The sequence below is a fragment of the Trematomus bernacchii genome, unplaced genomic scaffold (assembly GCF_902827165.1).
Source record: "Trematomus bernacchii unplaced genomic scaffold, fTreBer1.1, whole genome shotgun sequence".
NCBI lineage: Eukaryota > Metazoa > Chordata > Actinopteri > Perciformes > Nototheniidae > Trematomus > Trematomus bernacchii.
In genome coordinates this window covers 13,287,840-13,311,290 of record NW_022987593.1, presented here as the reverse complement: position 1 = coordinate 13,311,290, position 23,451 = coordinate 13,287,840, and the positions used below count along the sequence as shown (strand labels likewise).

Here is a 23,451-nt window from a genome sequence, read left to right as displayed (position 1 = left end):
ACCAAATGTAATCTCTTCCTCCTTGTATCAAGGAGTCCCTAATATAAAGTCATTTCAAGAATGGGACATGTGGAAACCAGAACAAGATGGTGAACTTTATAATAAGGATTTCACTATATTTAGGTAATGACTAAATTGAAACCTAAGGTGCCACAATTTAAAGGACTCGAGACTCTACCACTAGTTCTTAACTGAAAAAAAGAAACCACTTCAACCACCAAAAACCTAATTAAAAATGGTTTAATTAAATGTATTTTTCCCCAACTTACAACAAGTGCATTCAACCATGAAGAAAGCAACTCAAAAGCAGGAACCCTGCAGGTGCATTTCCTATGAACCCAACCAGATTAGGTGCTACTGCATGACCTTAAAGTCAAAGTAATAACAAAACAGTAACTGTCTGTTGTTTCCTCACCTCTGGGCTTGGTCCTGGGCAGCGTCCCCCCCCCCGGCTGGTATCCCTTCCCCTGCGTTGTGTACATGGAGTAAATATACGAGGCCGCCAGAGTCTGAGGTTTCTGAAGCGGTGGGGCGAGGGCCTCCGAGGGGTCGGGGGTGTAGGGTCGCACGGCGGCGACCTCATGCTTGTTGGGCAGCGGCAGAGTGTTGCTGTGGCTGGAGAGGTGACCCCCACCCCCCCGCACCTTACCGGGGAACGTCCCCGTGCTGTACGGGGGCTTCGAGAAGGTGGGGGGGCCCGACGTGGAGAACGGTTTGGGCTTAATGGGAATTGGAGGAGGCGCCGCCATCTTGGAAAGGCCTTTACCAGAAGCCTGGAGGAGAAAACCGGAAAAGGAGTCAATCATATATTTCTTATTGAAATGAACCGAAATCAGTTATGACATAATTTATTTAGATTAAGTAGTGGGAAACATACAAAAGTAAAAGTAAAAGTAGTTTCATCCCACAGGCAATAAGACTGTTAAACACCTGAACTTTGAAACAACATTCACAACATTCATCTGGCTGCTACTTAGAAATGATTTATCTAATATATTGCATATAGACTCTTATTGCACTGTTTTCACTATTTCACTTTTTTAACTATTTTTTCTTTTTGTATTTACTATTTACTATTTACTATTTACTTGCACTATATGTTTCTGTTTATCTGTGTTATTGTGTTGCACTGTTGGAGTGAGCCTGTGACCTAAGATTTTCATCGTCCTAACTACACTGTAGCTATGTTCGTATGACAAAATAAAAACCTTGGACCTTGAAAGGCGTTACTCTACTAAAATACATCCTGAATTTCAAAATGTTACTCACGGGTTAACTTTTATTAGTAACATATTGAATTACATTTCAAACTGCTTATTTTAGAGTATTAGATTATTCCGGGGAATTCTGCTGATCAGAGATCTGATTTCCAAATGTAATGAGAGGTTGATCCGAAATTAAATGAGCTTTTATTTAGAAAAAGTCTCCAAAATAAAGAACGGTTGAACCCATCATTATAGTCAGTACCTAACTGAGAGTTCCTGGTTTAATATATTTCAACACAATCATCCTGGTAATACTTCTTTGATTTTACCTTCTCAAACAATAAATAATCATAACGTTTGTAAAAGTGATAAATGTAAGTCAGATGATACCTGATTGTCCCTGAGCAGGTTCTCAGTGATGTGATTGGTCCGTGAGGGGACAGGGGGCGGGATGTCAGACCCTGAGAGACTCCTCTGATCTGTGAGAATCTTACCTCCTACAAGAGGGATAAAAAGGTCATCACCATCACCATCACCATCACCCTTATCCTCATCATCCTTATCCTCATCATCACCATCATCATCATCATCATCCCCATCATCCACTCCAACATGTTCTACTGTTTCACATTTCTAAACACGCTGTTGAAATCCTCTACTGAAGTAAAAGTACTGTGAGAACCAGGTATCTCTAAAAAGTCAACTTCTTATGAGTTTCTAAGAAAAGCAGCCCTGTTTTCAGCTTCGTGACGATACATTTAACAGTTGATCCAAGAGGGTTTTCAAATACTTTATTTAGCTCAAAAAGTAGGATCATTTTCAACCTTCAGTTCATCACAAAAATTCAATTCTGGAGAGACACGTTTTTCACTGAACGGGAAGGCCATGAAGAATTATTATTTGAAAAGCAACTAGTAAGAAGTACACATTTTCCCTTTGAGATGTAGAGAAGTAGTATAAAGAAGTATACTCAAGTAGAGTACTAGTACCTAGATGTGTACTAAGGCACTGACCTGAGTGGTGGCAGCTGAGGCTGGACATGCGAGGCAGCGTGGAGGAGCTGTACCCTCCACTGGACTCAGACAGAGAGCCGCTCCAGTCCGCGGGTTTGGTTACTTTTGAGGAGCCGAAACCTAGAAAATAAGAGAAACTTGTATCTAATACACTCTTGGTAAACCTGTGTCAAAAATATGCTTTATATTGCATTTTAATTTAGATTTAAAGGTCACCTATTATGCAAAATCCACTTTCTCATGTCTCTTCTACATCAACATGTGTCCCCTCTGTGGAAAGAGACTCTGAACGTTTCAGGAGAAAAGATTCTCTCACTTTTTGTCCTGATCCATTTATATAAAAACCTGTATGAAAATGAGCTGATCAGATTTTGGACATTTTATGATGTCATAACGATATGTTGGCTTGAGTAACCATTAGCCAATCACCAACCAAGGTAACCCCCCCACCTTATCACCTGAATCTCCTCCTAGAGCACCATTGTGTTCTTTTTAACCAAATCTCTCTCAGAGGGGCGTGGGGAGTGGCTCCTTATTTTCATCTAAAGTAACAGACAGAGAATCAGCACTTTTGAAACAGGGCTGAAACAGAGGGGATTATGGGATGCTGCAATGATCTGTTTGGTGTTTCAGCTAATCAAAGACAGGTTCTGTATATATCTGAGACCTGTAATATATTGATGAAAAACAGTATAATAGGGGACCTTTAAATAAAATAAATATCCTCTTTTCTCTGTCTTTTGTAACTGCTGTACCTGAGGCGGGTTTGAGGGGTCTGGGAGGCGGCTTCAGAGACGAGGCGGGCATGGGTAATGTGGCGGTACCGTCCGGGTACGCCGGCTTCACCAGAACCTCGTGCCGGGTCGGCACCGGAGGCCCATGTGAGCCAGAGGAGGAGGACTGGATGTACGGCCCCACCGCCGCCACTCTGGAGCCCACAGCGTGCTGAGGGGCCCCTCCGTCTGAAGGCACCTGCAGGAAACAGAAATATTTTTAGAGCTGCAGACATTTTGGTCGTTGTGAAGTATAATGCAGAGATGAAAGAAGGCCTTTACAAATTGATGCTGCAACCAAAGTAGAGTTCAAAAAGTGGACTATTTTTTTTATTTAAAAGTTGAGCTAAAATGATGAGTCAAATAAATGATTATCTGATTGGGAACATATAAAATGGCATCTATTTTTGGTGGTTTCAGGTAGACATTTCTTAATTCTTAATAATGTTTTTGGTTTGGTTGGTTGATTCAAACTTTTTTTTTTTTTTTTTTTTAATTGGTTACTTTGGTGTCTCTCTGGATAATTGTGACAGAACTGTTTCACTATTTTCAGAAACCATGTTGAAAGTTATCTTAACACATTACTTGAAGTTAGCTAATTTAGCAAATGAGGCTTATCCTGATTTCCCGCTCATTTTAAGTCCCTCCAGTAGAAAGCATCAACAGAATCTCTTTAGAACAGCAGTTCCCAACCTTTTTCAACTCGGGGCCCACTTAAGAATCTAAAAATCTTTTGCGGCCCACATTCAACCATAATTCACAATACGGAGGCTAAATAAAGTTCTGGTTGGTCAATTCAGAACATGTGACACGTTGTTAATCCAGTAGTAGGGATAATGGTGGTCTAATGGATAGTGAGGTGGGCTGAAGATCGGAAGGTTGTGAGTTCAAATCCCGCCAGGAACACCACCACTAGTGTGCCCTTGAGTAAGGCACTTAGCCCTTAGTTACTCCAGGGAGGATGTCCCTGTAATTGGTAATTGTAAGTCGCTTTGGATAAAAGCGTCAGCTAAATGTAATAGTACAGACCGCTGTCAAGGACTGTAATGACCGTTGCTAAGGAGGATCAAGAAAGAGAAAGAGACAGGAAAGGAGGTTCAAATAAAAAGAAATCTTAATAATGAAAATGTTTCCAAACAAATCATAATGTTTTGCAAATTATTTGGCGGCCCACAGGTTGGGAAACGCTGCTCTAGAAAGTCCAGTTTTTCGCTGCACTCACCGGCAGGTTTTCTTTCTGCTGCAGGGCGGCTTTCTTCTTCCAGAGTCGCTGCCGGAGCTCGGCGAGCCGTCGGTCCATCGCTGCGACCTCCAGGTTCCTCTTGTTCAGGCTGTCTCTCTGCTGCTGCAGCCGGCCGCTCTGATCCGCGTTCAGCTTGTTCCTCATCTGGAGGGTCAGAGAGGTGCTCAGTGAAAAACAGGTAGGAAGTGAGGAGGCTAATGTTGCAAGGTTAGCTAGTTAGCGTAGCTTTCCTGCTAAATTCAAATAGATAGCTTCTTCTTGTCGCATAAACTAGTGTGATGAAACTCCAAAATCATGAGTATAATTATAAAAAATTACTAACAGTTGACTAACAATGACTAAAAGTTGGTTTTCTTTTGAAATCAGCATCATAGTAGGTCCTATCTTCAAGGGAATTGTATAGGTAGGACAAAAGAGAAAAAGGTAGGATTTCTCACAACTGTTCAGTCTCAGTGTGAAGTCTTGTTTTAAATATATAATTTAGACTATTTTAAGGAGAAAAGAAACCCCCATAACGAAAAAACAAACAAACAAACAATGTCATCAAAGAGGGCCTTGAACATTTTTACGTTGAAGTTGCAGCTTGAATTTGGTTGCACAAATGCACCACAAATGTACCTCAAGGCCACCGTAGAATCTCCGACATGCTTGGAGGGGTTTTCAGGTGAATTCAATCTGCAACCTCACTAGTACTAGACGTCACTAAATCCTACTCAAAGTCCTTTAATTTAGAAAATGTCAGCCATAATGCTCAGTATGTTATTGTTCTGATGCTTCAACCTCTCACATTCATCCAGGTGCTCTCAAGTTATCTATGGAATGTTAAACAGTGGTGCTAATGCAGCTGCCCAACATAACCAGAGGCCATATTAGCCGAGGTCTCACCTGCAGCTCTTTATAAAGTCTCTCCAGCTCCGCAGCGGAGGAGGTGGTGTGATGATGAGGAGGAGGAAGAGGAGGCTCATGTCTGTTGCTCCTCAGAGTATCCAGCTGGTCGCTCAGCTCCTCCACCCTCGACACGGCGACCATCAGCTCCACCTGCTTCTGCTGGAAGAGACCCGTCATCTGCTCGATCTCCTCCACTGAGACAAACACAGAGAGAACAGCGACGTATGAATAAGAAGACTGGATTTATTTATATGAATAACTACTAATGTAGATATGATACATAGTTTCGTCATCTGCTCGATCTCCTCCGCTCACACAAACACAGAGAGAAACCATGTGTGAATGAGAGGACTCTGTTTAATTATATTTATATACATACTAACTACTGGAGATATGATACATAGTTTTCAGTGTTGATACAAAAAACAGGACTTTTAGGATATCTTATTTCCAGGAATATTTTTCGTATATATTATTGTTTGCTTGCCATTTGATTTGCACGGCTGAATCTGTGGCCACATTACGCATGTTTTAATGCCGGATTCAAAGCAGATATTGGTGCAGTTATCTGGATATAATTATGGAGTGATACTCATATATTTGATGTTGTTCAGATTCTGTAGAATAAATCACTTTTTTTCACAGCAGAACTTTCCCTGTGGCTAAAGTAAATCCAATTTCCTGTTTGATTACGTCTACTGTTCAGAGGCAGAACATTTTACTCACAAATGTGATTTAAGTAAAAAAACAATCATAAACACCCTCTGTGAACATGTCTCCTCCCAGTATTATTATGCATTTTCTATCTTTTATACATTAGACTACTTCATTCTACAGGAAACTGTCTATGTTCCTCTTTGAAGGCACCATTCGAAATGCCATTAATACTATTTCTTTTAACATAGAAACTAGTGCTGTCATTAGATCCAAATATTTAATCGGATTAACAAGTTTAAAAGAAACATATTTACTTGTAGTTTTGTTTTTTGCAGGTGCAAAACAAATGCAGGTATGGAAGAATGAAATGCTAAAAGCAGTAGAGATCAAGATTTTAATTATTTTATTTGTTACTTTTCGTTTTTCTGAGCAAAAAGGTCTCAGGGAGTGCTTAGTATTGCCCAAAACATCGATAATAAATTATATAAAAATAATCTCTGCATTGTTGAGTTAGTTCTAAGTGGTGTTGAGAATGTACAATTGGCCCAGTCCCTAAAACTGATTTTAAGCAACATTTTGCTGTGTTTCTGTTGCTAAAAATCAGTTAAGTCACTCATTCCTCCCCCACACTGACCCAGCTTGCTGTTGCTGAGGCGTTTCTGCTCCACCTGGCCCCTGATGGCTCGGACCCTCCTCAGTTTGGCCTCCTGGTTGTGAGCGTTCTCTCTGAGCTGCTGCAGGCGATCCTGTTCAGACGTTTCCTGCTGCTGCTGCCGCTGGTCCGTCAGCTTCAGGTGCCGCAGCCGCTGCTCCTGCTCCAGAACACACAGCAACCACAGTCAGGTTTAAAATCAATGCATGCAAGGTGAAGCCTGTGGAGCAGAAAGCACTAGAGTCCAGTCAAAACTAAATTAGTGCAAAGAGTCTGTTGACCACGCCTAAGTGCTGCATTGTTATATTTGTATTTAATAATTGTTCAAATAGTTTCAGTTTCAGTAAATTAAATATATTGTACTCAGTATTTCACATGAAAAGTTCATAAAGTTGAACGAAAAAAGAGGAAGGTTTTGAAAGAAGATATTAAACGATCTAATGGTGACTTCAGTGTAAGTATTTTAAAGCCGTTATGTGTACACTAGTGTTAAGTATAACTGAGAGAACAAAAGGTGGTCAAGAGGTAATTTTGGCCACAACATAACAGCAGAAAATGTGTTTGCAGAGATCAGCAGTATCCGATGGGTTTTGTCTATTTGGTGATATTAAGTGCTGCAGTGATGACATATCTTTTTGAGTATTTAATTACGTATTCAATGTGGTACACAACATCTGAAAATCTCTTAAGCTTGTGTTAACCACAGAGCTTATATCAGGCATCCAACCAAAAACCTGTTAAAAAAAACTTTGAGACGAGGACACCAGAAGTGCATCAAATGCTAACTCATAACCAGGTTTTAGGACTCATTCCAGCACACTCTATCATTAGCCGTAGCAATAATAGCAACATTAGCAGTGTGGCAGCAGTGTGTGTTGGGTGTTTCGTACTTTGGAGGCCAGCAGCTGCTGCTGGGCATTAATCTGTAGCTGCTGTTGGGTTGCCAGATCCTGCAGGTCGCTCAGCGTCATGTCCAGACGAGGAGCTGAGACCTGCAACACACACACACACACACACACACACACACACACACACACACACACACACACACACACACACACACACACACACACACACGTCAGAGTTCACCTTCAAATCTAAATAAACAAACGTTCAGAGATGCATAGGCCTACGGTGCAGCCTTCCCACCAAGACATGACTTTGTGTTCATTCAAATAACAGCACAGATGATGGAGGCTCTAGTGTGTGTTTGTATGTTAACTTATTTCAGTTTTTTGTTGGCAGTGTGCAGTAAATACTTTGACATTTTAGTTAGCAAGTTAAGCACCAATTCTTCCTGCAATAGCTCCAAAGCTAACTGTTGCTAAAACCCCCATGTGTCCATTTAGCTATTCTTATTCCACATCTGTTTCAAATGTATTAAAAACAAGCCTACTAACTTTACAAATAGACTGCATACATAAAGTATGTCAATTTGACAGACTTGGAGGTGTTTGAAGGTTGTTTTCACTCCTCTGTTGATGGATCTAGGCTAGCAGTTTCCCCTTGCTTTCAGTATTTGTGCTAAGCTAGGCTAACCCTTTCCCAACTAGACGCACAAAACCAGGGTTCTCATTAGACCTTAAATAATAGGGACTCACCCCGTTCTCCAGACATCTCTCCACAGAAGCTTTCACCTGGTTCCTCTTCATCATCTGATCTGCAGATCTGGATCCACCTGGATAAGAAAACACAGTGTTGATGCTAATGTTAGCCAAGTTAGCTGTGTGGCTCTATGGTCGATAGGTAGTGTTGATCAGCCCTGAAATGTTTTATAAATGATTGGATAGAGAGCAGTGCATTTTGGTACAGATATCATATGACAGACAGGTTTAAAGAGGCCCTCTAATGCTTTTTGGGGGTTTACCTTCCATGTAGTGCGTTATATCGTTTTTTTTTTGCATGGTCTGCAAAGGCTAAAATCCCAAAGTTTTTGTTTCCCATACACTCTTTATAATCATTTTCAGATTCACTTTATTTGTCTCAGTCTCCCTTTCAGGCAGGGTTTTTTTGAACATGTCACAGTGAAGGCACATAATACAAATATGAACCTGAAAATTAGCATGATAGGGCCCTTAAATAGCAATCCTCTGACTTTTCATCTAGCACTGTCATCATATCAAACGTTGTCCTTGTCAAATGCTTTGGTTTATGAACAAATATCTGCAAAACTAATGAACTTCCCATCAACTTGTGTTGTAATTCATCTCTAATCATGGGTGATGACACACACCGGTCTACCAGTCCTCATCCTTGGAGACGTAAACTTCTTGCAGCTCAAAACACAAAACAAAGAGCTTGGTGCTAAAAAAATAAATCACTTGCTAGAAATCAGTTTAAATTGAGCCTCTCTTTCTAGACAATACCACACAGGTCAGTAATCTGGGTTTTATGCTTTGTCCCGACATTACTTTCCAGAAAGCAAAGGTGGATTCATACGCAGCTGAAAATAGCCCTATATAATGCATTACACAAAACTACAATGACCACATGTAATTCACTTCTTCAGTAGGAACTAATGTGCTTGTAGATAAGAGCCATAAGTCAGACAGTATTGAGAGACACACTAACATTTGGGTCTCTGTTCATGGGATTTATTGACAATAAGAAGAAATAGAATAATACCAGCTTTATCCTCTTTGGTATTATTTGTATCCAGTGGTTTTACAGTATTTTAGGAATAACAACTTTGTGGAGATCAAGGGTAAAAATGAGCTGATGGAGCCACTGTCTACTCACAAAAAACGTAGAAGGGATTTTCTTTTTACAACGACATAAAAACGGGATCACAGTCCAGCACATGCACAATGGATTCCCTTCAGTCATAAGCTGATTACAGATCTACTTTATGACACACTGAACCTTTTACATGACTGAACATCCTGCTCTTGATCTGCACCATGTGGCAACAGAACCTCGAAATGCATAAAAAAACTGGATTACTTTAAATACTGAAGGCAGGAGATTATACTCATTGTTCAGTGATCTGGTTTAGCTTCACAGTCTGGTTGGCGGTAGATTCTCACATCTTCTGCACGTTTGACATATTCCTCTACTTCACTCCTGACAAGCACTTTTAAAGGGTATCATGCACATTTTCAGGTTTCACATTTGTATTTTGCTCCTCTACTGGGACATGTCTCCATGCTTTAATGTTCAAAAAGCTCTCTTTTTTTCCTCATACTGCCTGTGCTGCAGCACCTCTTTTCACCCTCTGTCTGAAACCAGAGACCAGTTATCAGATTGTATTTATAATTGAAATATTCTACTGTTTACATTTCTATTAATTCAATTTGATTTTGTTTCGTTGTTGTAATTAACCTATACTTTATGTAACATGAGTTTGTATTCTGAGCGAAGTGCATCTGCTAATATACTGAGTACTCAATAAATAAACATTTGAGTATATTAAATAAGGACATGGGCAAGGCCAGTTTTTATATGGCACCTTTCAACACAAGGTCATTCAAAGTGCTTCACAAAAAATAAAAGTCATTAAGAGCATTAAGAAATAGTGCAGCAGAAACACATTATAAAATGACATTTAAAAACAGTCACTAAAAAGCAAAGATAATAGAGTAAACAGAAAACATGAATAACACAGGTATAAAATACATGAATAAACCTGTCTATCAAAGCCTTCCCGAGACCTTGAGAGACGTCCCTTTCTTTTTTTAAATTCCCTGAATCTGGATTTTTGGTTTTTAGATTTCTTGAACCTATGATTTTAAACCAATTTAATTAAAATAAAGACTACAAAACAACAATTATACACTAAAAGTACAATGCATCAATTTACATATAGTATTTACATTTACACTGAACTGAGTCAGGAAGTCTTGCTGTGACTTGGCCGAGAGAAATAACGGATTACATATTTGACCTCGACCAATCACAGCTGGTCGTTAACCACAACCTCCATCATTTACAGGGGTGATCAGAGAAAGCTGCCAAGTCCTTGCTCCACCTTACAGCCCCCGCAACATCAATCCTCTTTCACTGAACATGGTCGAAGCAAAAGATGATGCAGATGTTGTAGTAAGACATTGAGAGTTGGGCCGTATGCTGCGTGGGATAAAACCAGAAACCGTCCGACCCTCGTGCTCCTTTTGTGACATTCACCCACAATAAACAAGTATAACTGTGTGCTGCACTTTAAAAGTACAAGATATACACAATACGGTTCAAATGTTTGTTATCAGCTGTTATATCAGTGTGTATCCTCAGTAATTTACTATTTTAAAAGAGTACAAAAAAGAATAATTCAGCTTATTTTCCAGTTTATTAAACCAATGACTTTCTTCCTCTGCGCTCATTGAACTGTTTCTCAGAGGTTACTTTCTTTTTTGTTTCCTTTTTAATTGACAGTCTAGTTGAACCATTGAACAACATGTTTTATTCCATGTAGAAAACAAACCTTTCTTACAAAATAACATCTATTGTTTAAAAAGGACTTTTTACGACCTTAAAGCATGAAACACAATTCAAACATAAGTGTCCATCTGACTTTTACCCAATAAAGATTTTGTGGCACGAATTACAAACTTTTGAGCGGTACTGCATGTGTTTTTAATTTCCTCGTTTTCTCTTCAGCCTGTCCCCTTTCCTGCAGTGTTTATCTCTGTGAACTACCCGCTGTTCTCCAGCCTCATATCACCTGTTGGACACACAGGGAGTCACCGGCTGTTCATCGTAATTTGTGAGGAGTTTGGAGGATAACCCTCACCCTGGAGCAACCAGAGGGGGAGGCAGCGACAATGCCTCACCGGTTTACCATGTAGAAACACAGTCAAATCGCACTGTGTTAAACCCTGTGTGTTTGTAAGGCAGGTGTTTTCATACCTGACTCTCGTCCTGGAGCTCTTTGGTGACGCAGGAGGTAACGGACCTCCCCCCTCTGCTGCCCGCATTTCTGCAAAACCTCGAACATCCGCTCCCCATCTCCAACGATATGTTCTGATTAGAAAAACACAACATATATATATCTGGGATCTCAGAAAAGATCATAAACCTGGAAGTTAATGTGCATTTATGTCTACTGTACAAACATTTATCTAGTGGTGTTTAGCTCTCAGTGTTTAGAGGATTTCATTGTTAAACTCACCGGAGCCTCTCCACATCTCGGCCAGGTAGCACTCGCCCTCTCCGGGCTCCTTGCAGAGCTCCACCACGTCCCTGCACAGCGTCTCCGGCGTGATGGGGACCTCATTGAAGTGCTGGTCGTTGTTGCTGAGGTACACGGTGAGGAACATCTACACACACAGAGCAGACACATGATACAAAAGTTAAGGTGGAATAATATTTTCGGCATCAAAGGTTTGAGCATTCGCAACACTGAGAAGATTTTTCTTTTGAGAAATCAGTGGATTCCAAGATTCTCTAGACTCTCTATTTATATAGATACAAAAATATATAAATACAACAGTGTTTTTACTCCCATTGGTCATGAGTTGAAATAAAGATATTTAAGGCTCTCTATATTCGTACAAAAAAGCAAATCTTCTACTTTTGTGCACAAAATTGTTGAAATCCATCAGTGAGCATTTCTCGTTTGCCAAACTAATTGTAAATGTTTGGCATATGATATTGCTGATTTGATCGGAACCATGTCAACTCCTGTTGAAACCAAGTCGACCAAAAACGGTCAATCACACCCAAAAAAGATGTCCAAGATCAGCAGTGTTCACAATTTGGATACGTTTTCAAATGAACAAAATAGTCTTCTAACACAGCATTTGAACCAATAAATAATGTTAATAAATGGGCGACACGCAGGACGGCAAACAAAATAAAACCTGTTCCCTGTGCCTTTAAAACATTTGCACGTTCTCTGTCAGATTGTGTTGATAGTTAAACCTGTGTGTGACCACCTCTGTTCCTTACTTCTTACTTGCTACCCCTTTCCCTCAACCTATCCTAAGGGAGTGCATGTACGTAGACACGTTGTGCCTCTCCACCTCTGTTCCTTACTTCTTACTTGCTACCCCTTTCCCTCAATCTATCCTAAGGGAGTCCATTTACGTAGACACGTTAGTTTAGCTGCTATATGCTTAGACTGTCGGGGGACACCTTACTTCTTCCTTCTGTCTGTCTGTACCTGTGTTCTCTCATGTTCCGAATAACCCAGCTTCCCCCATTTATTTTTGGTGTCTATCTACGCCGGGATCCTGAGTCGTGGCTGATCCTGTTGCTGCGGTCCTGTGTCCTGCATACTGAGTCCTGCATCCTGGATCCTCTATCCTGAGTTCTGGATTTGAGTCCTGGACTTCGAGTCGTGGCTGAACCCGTCTCTGCGGTCCTGCCTGACTCTGATCATACTACTTCCCTGATTCCCTTGACATCCTCGTGGATTCATCTTCTTATTATAGACACATGCATTTCCAAACATGTTGTAAATGTATTATCTCTTCGATTTACACACGACATCTATTGCACGTCTGTCCGTCCTGGGAGAGGGATCCCTCCTCTGTTGCTCTCCCTGAGGTTTCTCCCATGTTCCCCTTTAAACTGTGGTGTTTTTTGTCTGGAAGTTTTTCCTTGTACGATGTGAGGGTCTAAGGACAGAGGGTGTCGTATTGTCATACTGATATTCTGTACAAACTGTGAAGTCCACTGAGACAAATGTAACATTTGTGATATTGGGCTATATAAATAAACATTGATTGATTGATTGATGTGATTCGCTCAACCTGCGCTCTATACCTCTATGGCTTCCTGTGCTATTTAAGACTATAACAGATATTTGTGGACATAACTCCCATGATGCACCAGGCCATCTGTTACTCCAGCAGGGTATCTGCTATCAGGCCAAGATCCAGATCTCCTCCCACAGCCGCCAACCTGCAGGAGGCAGCGCTCAATGTGTTATTTATCCAGAGAGGGTGGTGTTTTCGAGATGATTTGCTCAATGGCTCGTCGGAGGAGCTGCATAGAAATGCTCTTTATGTGGATTTCCACCTTCAATCTGACTGTCCTGAGCTAAATTCAATCATCGTCTTCGTATTAAGCTCGTTCCACTTGGTGTAATTTGAAAAATGAGCAGCCTTCTTTGACCTTTCTCAAACTGACTGCAACCCCATTTACATGCAGACGCTGTCGGCTCAGGTTGAAATGAAGCTTATGAATAAAACCTCTATTCGGGAACCACTGAAGTGAATTCAAAAAGCAGGTACATCTAGTTTCTAATGCACGGGTGAATAAATACAGGGACAAGTGGATTTGGCTTTGTGGTAGAAAACCGATAAATGTAAATTGTCCTTCATGGTTTCTAAAGATGTGAAAGAGACGCTGTGTTTTGATTTTGTGCCTTCAGCTCCTTCTGGTCTGTCTTTGAGCTGCCTCCATCCAGCCTAAAATACATCTGGTTTCTTTCCACCACAATGGAGGCATTGTCAGGAAACCATGTATCTACAAACAAAGTGATGAAAGGTTTCAGTATAACAACTACATTAAACTTCAGACCTCAACTCTAACATCAGGGTATAAGCAGGAATCCTGAAGTCAAATGTAATACCTTTTAAGACCTTTTTTAAGACCCTTTCCATACATTTTAAGACCTCATCGCCACTTCGAGTTTTAACCGGTTACATTGGCGACACACTTTACCTCACATTGACTATATACAGTATTGATTGTCCTTCCTCCTTATCTTCCAACCATTTGGACGCAAACTTGCATTTCCCCATAACGATGTTGCTTAACAACCGGCGTAAACGGACCTTCGCGCGCTATCAAGCAGTAAGCGTGCGATGTCCTGTTTAGATGACGTCAAATCCAACGGGATGCCATAAATAAACTACACAGAATCACACTACACACCTACGCAATGATTACATTCAGGCACACTGTAGAATACAACCTCTTTGGACAATTGATATACTTTTTGAAAACAAGCTACAAAATGTAATACCTTGGAAAATGCCGTTTAATACTTTTTAATAGCCTTCATTTTCGCTAAATTGATTGATCAACTTTTAATACTTTTTAAGACCCCGCGGACACCCTGCACATCCACATATTCACTCTGAATTATTCCCACCCTCTTTGTGAGATTGTAATCCAGACAGTTGTGAACATAATGTTTAATAATCCTTTTACTAAAGATGTATGAGGCAAAGAAATGTGGTTGTGATGAATACTATAGAGGCACGTTTAGTTGAGAATATAATAAAGTAACTGTGTTCCTAATTTACTCACTGAAAAGGTGGATTTAATGTTAAGTTAAGTTACTTTAAAAGTTAAACAAGAGACTACAGTCTAAAATGTTTCGTAATGGTATTAGATGAAAGAGTCAGAGCACCAGATATATTTAAAGTCATCAAAAGAGGATACATGTTCATCATAATCCATCCAATAAATCGTCAGAATTTGTATTGAAAACCATAAAAATGTCAAAGGATGTATATGTACATTTCATATTGTTGGGAGCATGAATATCTATCAAATATGTGTTGAGGTATTTAACTCAAAGTCTCTAATATGGCTAACAAAGTATTCAGAATAATGACAACAAATTCATGACGACTGCATGAAAGAAGGAGGAATTGGAGTGGGTTTGTTTTATTTCTGAGAAAATATTTACTTAACAGAGAACTGGCAGAGAGAAGTTGGCACGGAGTTCACAAAGACACTCAGAGAGCCAACACAGTGAGAGCAATGCTGGATGATTGGCTTTTTAAATCCTAAATACTCTTGAGAGGTTTTTTAAGGTAATATTAACTTTCTGAGATCCGTCACATTTAAACTGAAAGGGATTCGCTGTGGACTCTGAGAAGCAAAGGGAAATTAAGTGCTATATTAAGAGAGGGCACCACTTAATACCATAGTTTTAATCCGTATAATAATCCGTTAAAATTGTCAATATAAAGAGTTTTTGAGTACTAATAAAGATGCTCTTTAAATAAGATGCAATATTCTCATTATCATGTAATGGTCTAGAGGTGGCTCATAGGAGATTCCTCGTGCTAAAGTGTCAGCTGAAGTAATTTAACCAATGTTTTTATCTCCGTGTACAGTCCCTCCTGCTTTAAAAATAATGAAATCAACAGAGACTAAGTGGCAGAGATGAATTAGCTGTCCTACATGCAGCTCTGGAGGAAAATGGAGCAGGTTGATGCAGATGAAATGGGTCACTGCCGTCAGTCACCAAACTGAGGTCGAACAGGAAACCCGGCAGCCAATCAGAGCGCAGCGAGGAGAGGAGGTCTGTCCCTCAGGACGACAACAGGGGGGGGGGGGAACCTCCTGTCGTCAGTGAGGCTGGTTATAGAAAAACAATATGCCCCGAGTACAGACTGAAGGTGTGTGTGGAACAAAAAGATGTTGTTTAACTTAACTTTAATTTCTAGGACTACATTTCTGACTAAAATGTTAGGGGAATTATCCGGCCTGGGAGCGTTTACCATGTGTCATTCCCTCAGTCTCCCCTATTGAACTCTGTCTCGTCATTCAAGGCAATGGTGTCTTAAAAATATATATATATAAAAAAGTAATGGAATTGAAAAGACAGAACTATGTTAAAATGGCAGCAAAAACATAATGTGCTTTTTTCAATTGTGACCTGTTTAAATGTTGTTTTAAGACAAATTTGAGATAAAAAAAATCGAATCAAACTTTAGTTATAAAGCACTTTTCATACACTCAAAGGATCAAAAACAATAAACACAGATAATAAACAGGGCAACACATGACTTTGTGATTAATAAAAACACTTAATGCCAACAGAAATCAATAAAAACTGGTCTGGATTTTATAAGAGTAATTACATTTCAATGAAAAGCCACATCCTGCTGGTCCTGCGTTGGCTCTTCAAAGTATTAACATGATAAAGATGTCATATAGTTCACACCAGAGATTTAAAAGTATCTGAAAGCATCCTGAATAAACTTGTATTGCTCCTTTTTCATTGATGACTTTAAAGTGAAATTTCTGGAGGACTTGACTCAAGAGGTTTTGCTTTGTGATATTATTCAGAAATGCACCAGATGTGAACATTAAAAGTCACGCTGCGTGTCTGATTGAAGACTTTATCTTACAGAAACACGGAGCTACGTGCTAACATGCTAATTGCATGCCCATTGTTAATCCTATATGAAAGTGTGTCAAAGGTCACGGCTGGAGTCATGAGGTCGACCCAACCGACCGTTTAGTGACACATCACTGAATTTAAGCCAGCAGCGAATAACCTTCAGAGAGCTCTCTGGGCTCGAAAATGAATTAAGAAATAAATAAAAACCGGACAGTACTGGGTCAAGAGGTCCGACCCTTAAGATTGTTATTGAAGCTAGGGTTGTGTTGGTGTTGTTAATGCATTGTTTGTATACAATCTTGCCGAAATCTAGTTCATTTAAAAAGCAAAACACTACTACATCACAGTACATTAGTGTATTTAGCATATTTGATATCGGTAAAAACTATTTAGGTCAATATCACAAAAGAATAATGATTGACTTTTCTTGATTTTATGTTGAGGAAACATGGGACCTTCTCCTAGTTTGAACATATGTTAACATTGTTTTGAGGAAATTTAAGAAAAACAGCTAAACTACTAACATGTGAAAATGATGTGTTGACAATTTATGCTAAAATGAAGATGTTAATATGGAAACTCTGCATATTACATACATTTAGGGTGCTAACTTTATCATTCAACTTAGTTTTATCTAATGATAAAAACAATACGTTGATTTAGGAGTTGTACGTATTTATGTGTGATCAGTCACAGATTATTGTACATCCTAGGGCTTGGCAGCGAACAAGGAGAAAATCAAATATCAAATACATCTATTGATATCGCAACAATATTATAGAGATGACTATTAGTGCTTTAACAGAACATTTACACAATGGGGCTTTTGGTAAATTAGCATCAGTAATGTGGATATAATGACTAATAATAATGCATTTTATTTATAGATCGCTTTCCTTGAAACTCAAAGGTTTTTTTACTAATAAGTGTGGAAATGCAAATATCAGAACGGCTCGAACGGTCTGGTTAATTTCAGAGGATGACTTTAATGCTGCCTTTAAAAACAGGAAAAGACACATCTATTACAATATCCCAAAATATAAGTGTACACTCATTTCCTGACATTTGTCTAATAACAAAACATTTGTCACAGCCTTACTACAACCACGCTAATCTGCTCGTTTCCTTTTCTTCTACTTCTCATTGATCATTGATGTGGTTAAAGTAGTGTGTGTGTGTCACGATGAAGCGAGATGACGTGCCTGATCTTAATCCAGCCGTCAGTGACCCTTTAAGTTTTGCTTTAAGATCCTCTTATCTACAATGTATACAGAGATAAAGAGACGCAGATCAACATCCAGGAACAGGTGACATTTAATCTAACGACCGGAAACTGAAACACAAGATATAAGACACCAGAGAGTCTGTCTGTCTGTCTGTCTGTCTGTCTGTCTGTCTGCCTGTCTGTCTTATCTATCTATCTGTCTGCCTGTGTGTGTCTGTCTGTCTGTCTGTCTGTCTATCTATCTATCTGTCTGTCTGTCTATCTGTCTGTCTGCCTATCTGTCTGTCTGTCTGTCTGTCTGTCTGTCTATCTATCTATCTATCTGCCTGTCTGTCTATCTGTCTGTCTGCCTGTCTGTCTATCTGTCTGTCTTATCTATCTATCTATCTATCTACCTGTCTGTCTATCTGTCTGTCTGCCTGTCTGCCTGTCTGATCTATCTATCTATCTGCCTGTCTATCTGTCTGCCTGTCTGATCTATCTATCTATCTGTCTGTCTGCCTGTCTGCCTGTCTGATCTATCTATCTATCTGCCTGTCTATCTGTCTGCCTGTCTGTCTATCTGTCTGTCTGTCTGTCTTATCTATCTATCTATCTATCTATCTGCCTGTCTATCTGTCTGTCTGCCTGTCTGCCTGTCTGTCTGTCTTATCTATCTATCTATCTGCCTGTCTATCTGTCTGTCTGTCTGTCTGCCTGCCTGTCTGTCTGTCTGTCTATCTATCCATCTGTCTGTCTGCCTGTCTGTCTGTCTGTCTATCTATCTGTCTGTCTTATCTATCTATCTATCTGTCTGTCTGTCTGTCTGTCTGTCTGTCTGCCTGCCTGTGTGTGTCTGTCTGTCTGTCTGATCTATCTATCTATCTATCTGCCTGTCTGTCTGTCTGTCTGTCTGTCTATCTGTCTGTCTATCTATCTGTCTGTCTGTCTATCTGTCTGTCTGCCTGCCTGCCTGCCTGCCTGCCTGCCTGCCTGTCTGTCTGTCTATCTATCTATCTATCTGTCTGTCTGCTTGTCTTATCTATCTATCTATCTGTCTGCCTGTCTTATCTATCTATCTGCCTGTCTGCCTGTCTGTCTGTCTGCCTGCCTGCCTGCCTGCCTGTCTGTCTTATCTATCTGTCTGTCTGCCTGTCTGTCTGTCTGTCTATCTATCTATCTGTCTGTCTGCCTGTCTGTCTATCTGTCTGTCTTATCTATCTATCTATCTGCCTGTCTGTCTATCTGTCTGTCTGCCTGTCTGTCTGTCTGTCTATCTATCTGTCTGTCTGTCTGCCTGTCTGTCTATCTGTCTGTCTTATCTATCTATCTATCTATCTGCCTGTCTGTCTGTCTGTCTATCTGTCTGTCTGCTCTATCTATCTATCTGCCTGTCTATCTGTCTGCCTGTCTGTCTGCCTGTCTGTCTGTCTGTCTTATCTATCTATCTATCTGCCTGTCTATCTGTCTGTCTGCCTGCCTGCCTGTCTGTCTGTCTGTCTGTCTGCCTGTCTGCCTGTCTGTCTATCTGTCTGTTTGTCTGTCTATCTATCTATCTATCTATCTATCTATCTATCTATCTATCTATCTATCTATCTATCTATCCATCTGTCTGTCTGCCTGTCTGTCTGTCTATCTGTCTGTCTGTCTGCCTGTCTATCTATCTATCTATCTATCTATCCATCTGTCTGTCTGTCTATCTGTCTGTCTGCCTTATCTATCTATTTATCTGTCTATCTGTCTGCCTGTCTGTCTGTCTTATCTATCTGTCTGCCTGTCTGTCTGTCTGTCTGTCTGCCTGTCTGTCTGCCTGTCTCTCTGTCTCTCTGTCTCTCTGTCTCTCTGTCATCAGTCCGAGGCTTCGTTAAACTCCCGGCTCTTAATCCAGCAGGAATTAGCGCAGCATCACGCAGCTTAATGCCGTCCAGCAGCCCACACACCCTCTGCTGAGAGGGAGCACATTAATGAAGCACGTTCTGTCTGAAAACATCAACAGCTCCTTCAAAACAACCAGAGACGTCTCCGTAATCCCACCAGAACACACCAGCTCAACATGATTATGATGATGATGATGATGATGATGATAATGATGATGATGAATCTTTTTAAAGAGATCATTTAATAAGCATCTGTTTCTGTTTCAACCCTTACCAAAACAATATTTTCCATTATGTTTTGTGCATGTTTCAAAATGACTTTTACACCCATTTTTGTTCAATATTCCTTGTGTGTGGTTAACTGTAGATAGCTGCATTTAGAAAGCACTTTTATCATTTGATATTACGTATTCTCACACTGATGGCAGACTATGCATAGTGCAGGTCTGAGAGTTTGGGATCTTAATCAACATGTTGAGATTAAAACGTTGGCTTTTTCTGTGAAATTAGAAAAAAGATTTAGTAGAATTTTCTTTCAAAATGTATTATTCAAAGTAGGAGGACAGAAACACAGTGTTGTTGTTATGGTATCTGAAGTGTAGGTTTTGTAGAGTTACAATGACACCGCTGCAGACCAGTAAGTAAACTGAAATAAACCAAACACATCAGAAATAATTGGATGCATTTGATGTGAAATGTGTCAGAGTTTCTTCATAAAATATCATATACAGTAATTATGGTGTAAACTCAGCTAGTAATGACTCTGTGGCAATAACTGAATTACCACTCTAGGGATGAAAAATAAATACTCTTATCTAATTTAACATGTTTTTTTAACTGTAGAGAAGACTGTAACTAATAGATCTGACCTAAACATTATCAGACAAAAACAAATATAAAACTTTTAGTGTTTTTGAGAAAGGAGGAAACTCATCAAACAGTGTTGCAACAGAAATTAATTTGATGAAATTAATAAATAAATGTAATTTTTAATTAAATGTAACTGTTAAATGTTGTCCCTCAGTTCTGGTGTGTCTGGTCTTGCGGCGGCAGCTGGCACGCTGCAGGTCACATCCCAAATGTTTTGTAGGCGGCGTGGACGGCTGGAGCCATATGGCCGACAGAATCACGTGACACACCAATATTGGAACACACACACACACACACACACACACACACACACACACACACACACACACACACACACACACACACACACACACCACACACACACCACACACACACACACACACACACACACACACACACACACACACACACACACACACACACACACACACACACACACACACACACACACACACACACACAACACACACACACACACCACACACACACACACACACACACACACACACACACACACACACACACACACACACACACACACACACCACACACACACACACACACACACACACACACACACACACACACACACACACACACACACACACACACACACACACACACACACACACACTTCAGGATACTCCCACATTCAACAACATAAACACAGGAAGCTTGTACTGAACTATTGTTGACACTGAGCTCTGAAACCCTTCCTGATTGGTCGCCTGCTGTGCATTAAAGTTTCACATTGGGACCATTTACGCAGTTTTCTAATCGTCTCTAATTAGCTTGTGTTTTTAAGGTCTGGCATGTCACTGTGTGTTTGTGTACAAAGGTTCACCACGAAGCGACTGATTAAAACAATTAACGTTCAGCTTCCCTGCTGCCTTTTCTAATGAGATGCCTCCAAGTCTATCAGACAAACACCAACATGTTCATTACGGCATTAAACTGACGTGCCTAATGTTGTGCTGAACAGATTAAAGCTGCATTCATATCATGTCAGCAGAGTGGGATGAAAAAGCCTCCCCATCATTTATGATTTAGACGCATTAAGGCATTAATCCAATCTGGTTAAACAGTGGTATTAAACATTCATTAAATTAAGCACGCATTTGCAGTTTTCTCTCTACTGTGCACGACTTTGTTCATTTAAATCAGCTACAATACGAATTGCTTGTATTCAATTTGAAGTTGCATAATGAATGGTAAGTAAGGTCAACTGTTTATAGTTTTTTAGCTAATGCAAACCTTAAAAGCTATACATCCGTGTTGTGTATCCAGCTAAATCGATGCAGGTTTTAAATACAGTCTATGGTTAAAACATAGTGTTGCATTGAATGTAATATGTTAGCCTTACAGGAGCCAAATCACTAGGATAATGTGGTCGTTCTCAGGTGGAAAGTAATGAATATCCCGCATCCAGTTGTTGTGATTTGATTCTGTGCGCTGGATACGGTCCGTGTATCTTGATTGAAACACGGCTTGCAAAAAGTAGGTAGTCATAATTCTGTATAGAAATATATAGTATATATATATAATGCAGTGTTGCAGCCAGAGATGAGGCGTACACCGCTCAATTTCATCTCAATATAACTGCCACGATCGGTGGTTTCACCAAATCGTATTATAGCACCAGTTTGTTCGATTTTTTTCCCGATCAAGTTAAAGATATGTTTGAAGTTCCCAATTTCATCTGATTGCAGCACCGAGGTTGAAGTGAACCAAATGACCTCCTATACAAATCACTGAATCAATATGAAACCAGCACTAATGGGTCAACTTCAATCAATTATTTCAATTTAAATCAACCAATTAACCCTCACGACCCAGTATAAGGGTTCTTTTTGTTGTATTACTGTTGGGTTATTTATTACATTACATGTCACTTGTTAGACGCTTTTATCCAAAGCGACTTACATACTCAATACTGTGGGCAATCCCCACAGGAGCAATATGGGGTGAAGTGTCTCAGGGACACAACGACATGCTGACTGCAGTGGGACTCGAACTTGCTATCCCCTGATTCAAAGTTGAACACTCTATCCACTGAGCCACAGCCGCCATTTTATTTTACTCAAACCAAAATATGATATGCTTGTGTACTGTTGTGACCCACACCAGCCTTTTTCTTAAATAATACGTCACTAATTACGACCGATTGTTAATAAAATGTGTGTCCTTTATGGTTTCTAATGGTACATGCAGTTTAAATCTTTTGTTCACACGTTCATATTCTCAAAGAGCAGGTACACTTTGTGTCAAAACGATTCAGCAAGAAAATGGCTGACTACGTTTTATTAGTCATGACTGCACCGAGAAGACGTGTTATTCTGAATAATCACAAAAAGAAACTGGAGAAAAAAGATGTTTCTTGTTTAGTTAAAAAGGACAGGGAGGTTTTATATTGATTATGAACCTCTTTCAAACCATGCTAAACAATCTGAATAAAACAGAGCAGAGGACCAAACCAAACCGCTTTAGGTGTGAAAGCAATTTAGATTCACTGCTAGTGGTCAGGATCTGTTCAGTGTTTCCTGTTGTGTAGCTCGTACAGCATCCTCACCAACACGGGAACTAAATATGTGTTTCTTTCTGTCAGAAGTGAAAAATAAATGTCAGCATCGGCCTGATTCTGTGAATGAACACGAAGGCTACAACTTCCCTGCTGTGGGTCCGTTATGCGTGAGGAATACAGACACAATGCTGGTCCTGTACGACCTTGAACAGCATGTGAGAGAGTGTGTGTGTGTGTGTGTGTGTGTGTGTGTGTGTGTGTGTGTGTGTGTGTGTGTGTGTGTGTGTGTGTGTGTGTGTGTGTGTGTGTGTGTGTGTGTGTGTGTGTGTGTGTGTGTGTGTGTGTGTGTGTGTGTGTGTGTGTGTGTGTGTGTGTGTGTTTCTGGTCACTGTGGCAACAGTTACCAAGCAGCAAGGCGAGCTCCACTGCCTGCAAGATGATGAGTATAATGATCAGGGTGGGCTGCGTTTTAAAGAAAATCATGTGAAACATTTTATTGCAGTATCATTTTCACCTTCATT

At 40.1% G+C, this 23,451-nt stretch overlaps 1 protein-coding gene across 2 annotated transcripts in view; it reads right to left on the bottom strand.

Moving 5' to 3' along the window:
* Window positions 1-23,451, bottom strand: part of LOC117481724 (apoptosis-stimulating of p53 protein 2-like) — a 38,582-nt gene that overhangs the window by 11,430 nt on the left and 3,701 nt on the right. The window contains exons 2-12 of one of the 2 annotated variants that reach the window (XM_034129577.1): window positions 11,536-11,683; window positions 11,274-11,387; window positions 8,033-8,109; window positions 7,322-7,423; window positions 6,414-6,594; window positions 5,120-5,316; window positions 4,214-4,378; window positions 2,974-3,190; window positions 2,219-2,338; window positions 1,596-1,702; window positions 416-773 (exon numbers count right to left, since the gene is read on the bottom strand). In XM_034129577.1, coding sequence (XP_033985468.1) covers window positions 416-773; window positions 1,596-1,702; window positions 2,219-2,338; window positions 2,974-3,190; window positions 4,214-4,378; window positions 5,120-5,316; window positions 6,414-6,594; window positions 7,322-7,423; window positions 8,033-8,109; window positions 11,274-11,387; window positions 11,536-11,683 — 1,786 coding nt within the window. The remainder of the gene's footprint in view (window positions 1-415; window positions 774-1,595; window positions 1,703-2,218; window positions 2,339-2,973; window positions 3,191-4,213; window positions 4,379-5,119; window positions 5,317-6,413; window positions 6,595-7,321; window positions 7,424-8,032; window positions 8,110-11,273; window positions 11,388-11,535; window positions 11,684-23,451) is intronic. The other variant, XM_034129578.1, reaches the window with a different exon arrangement.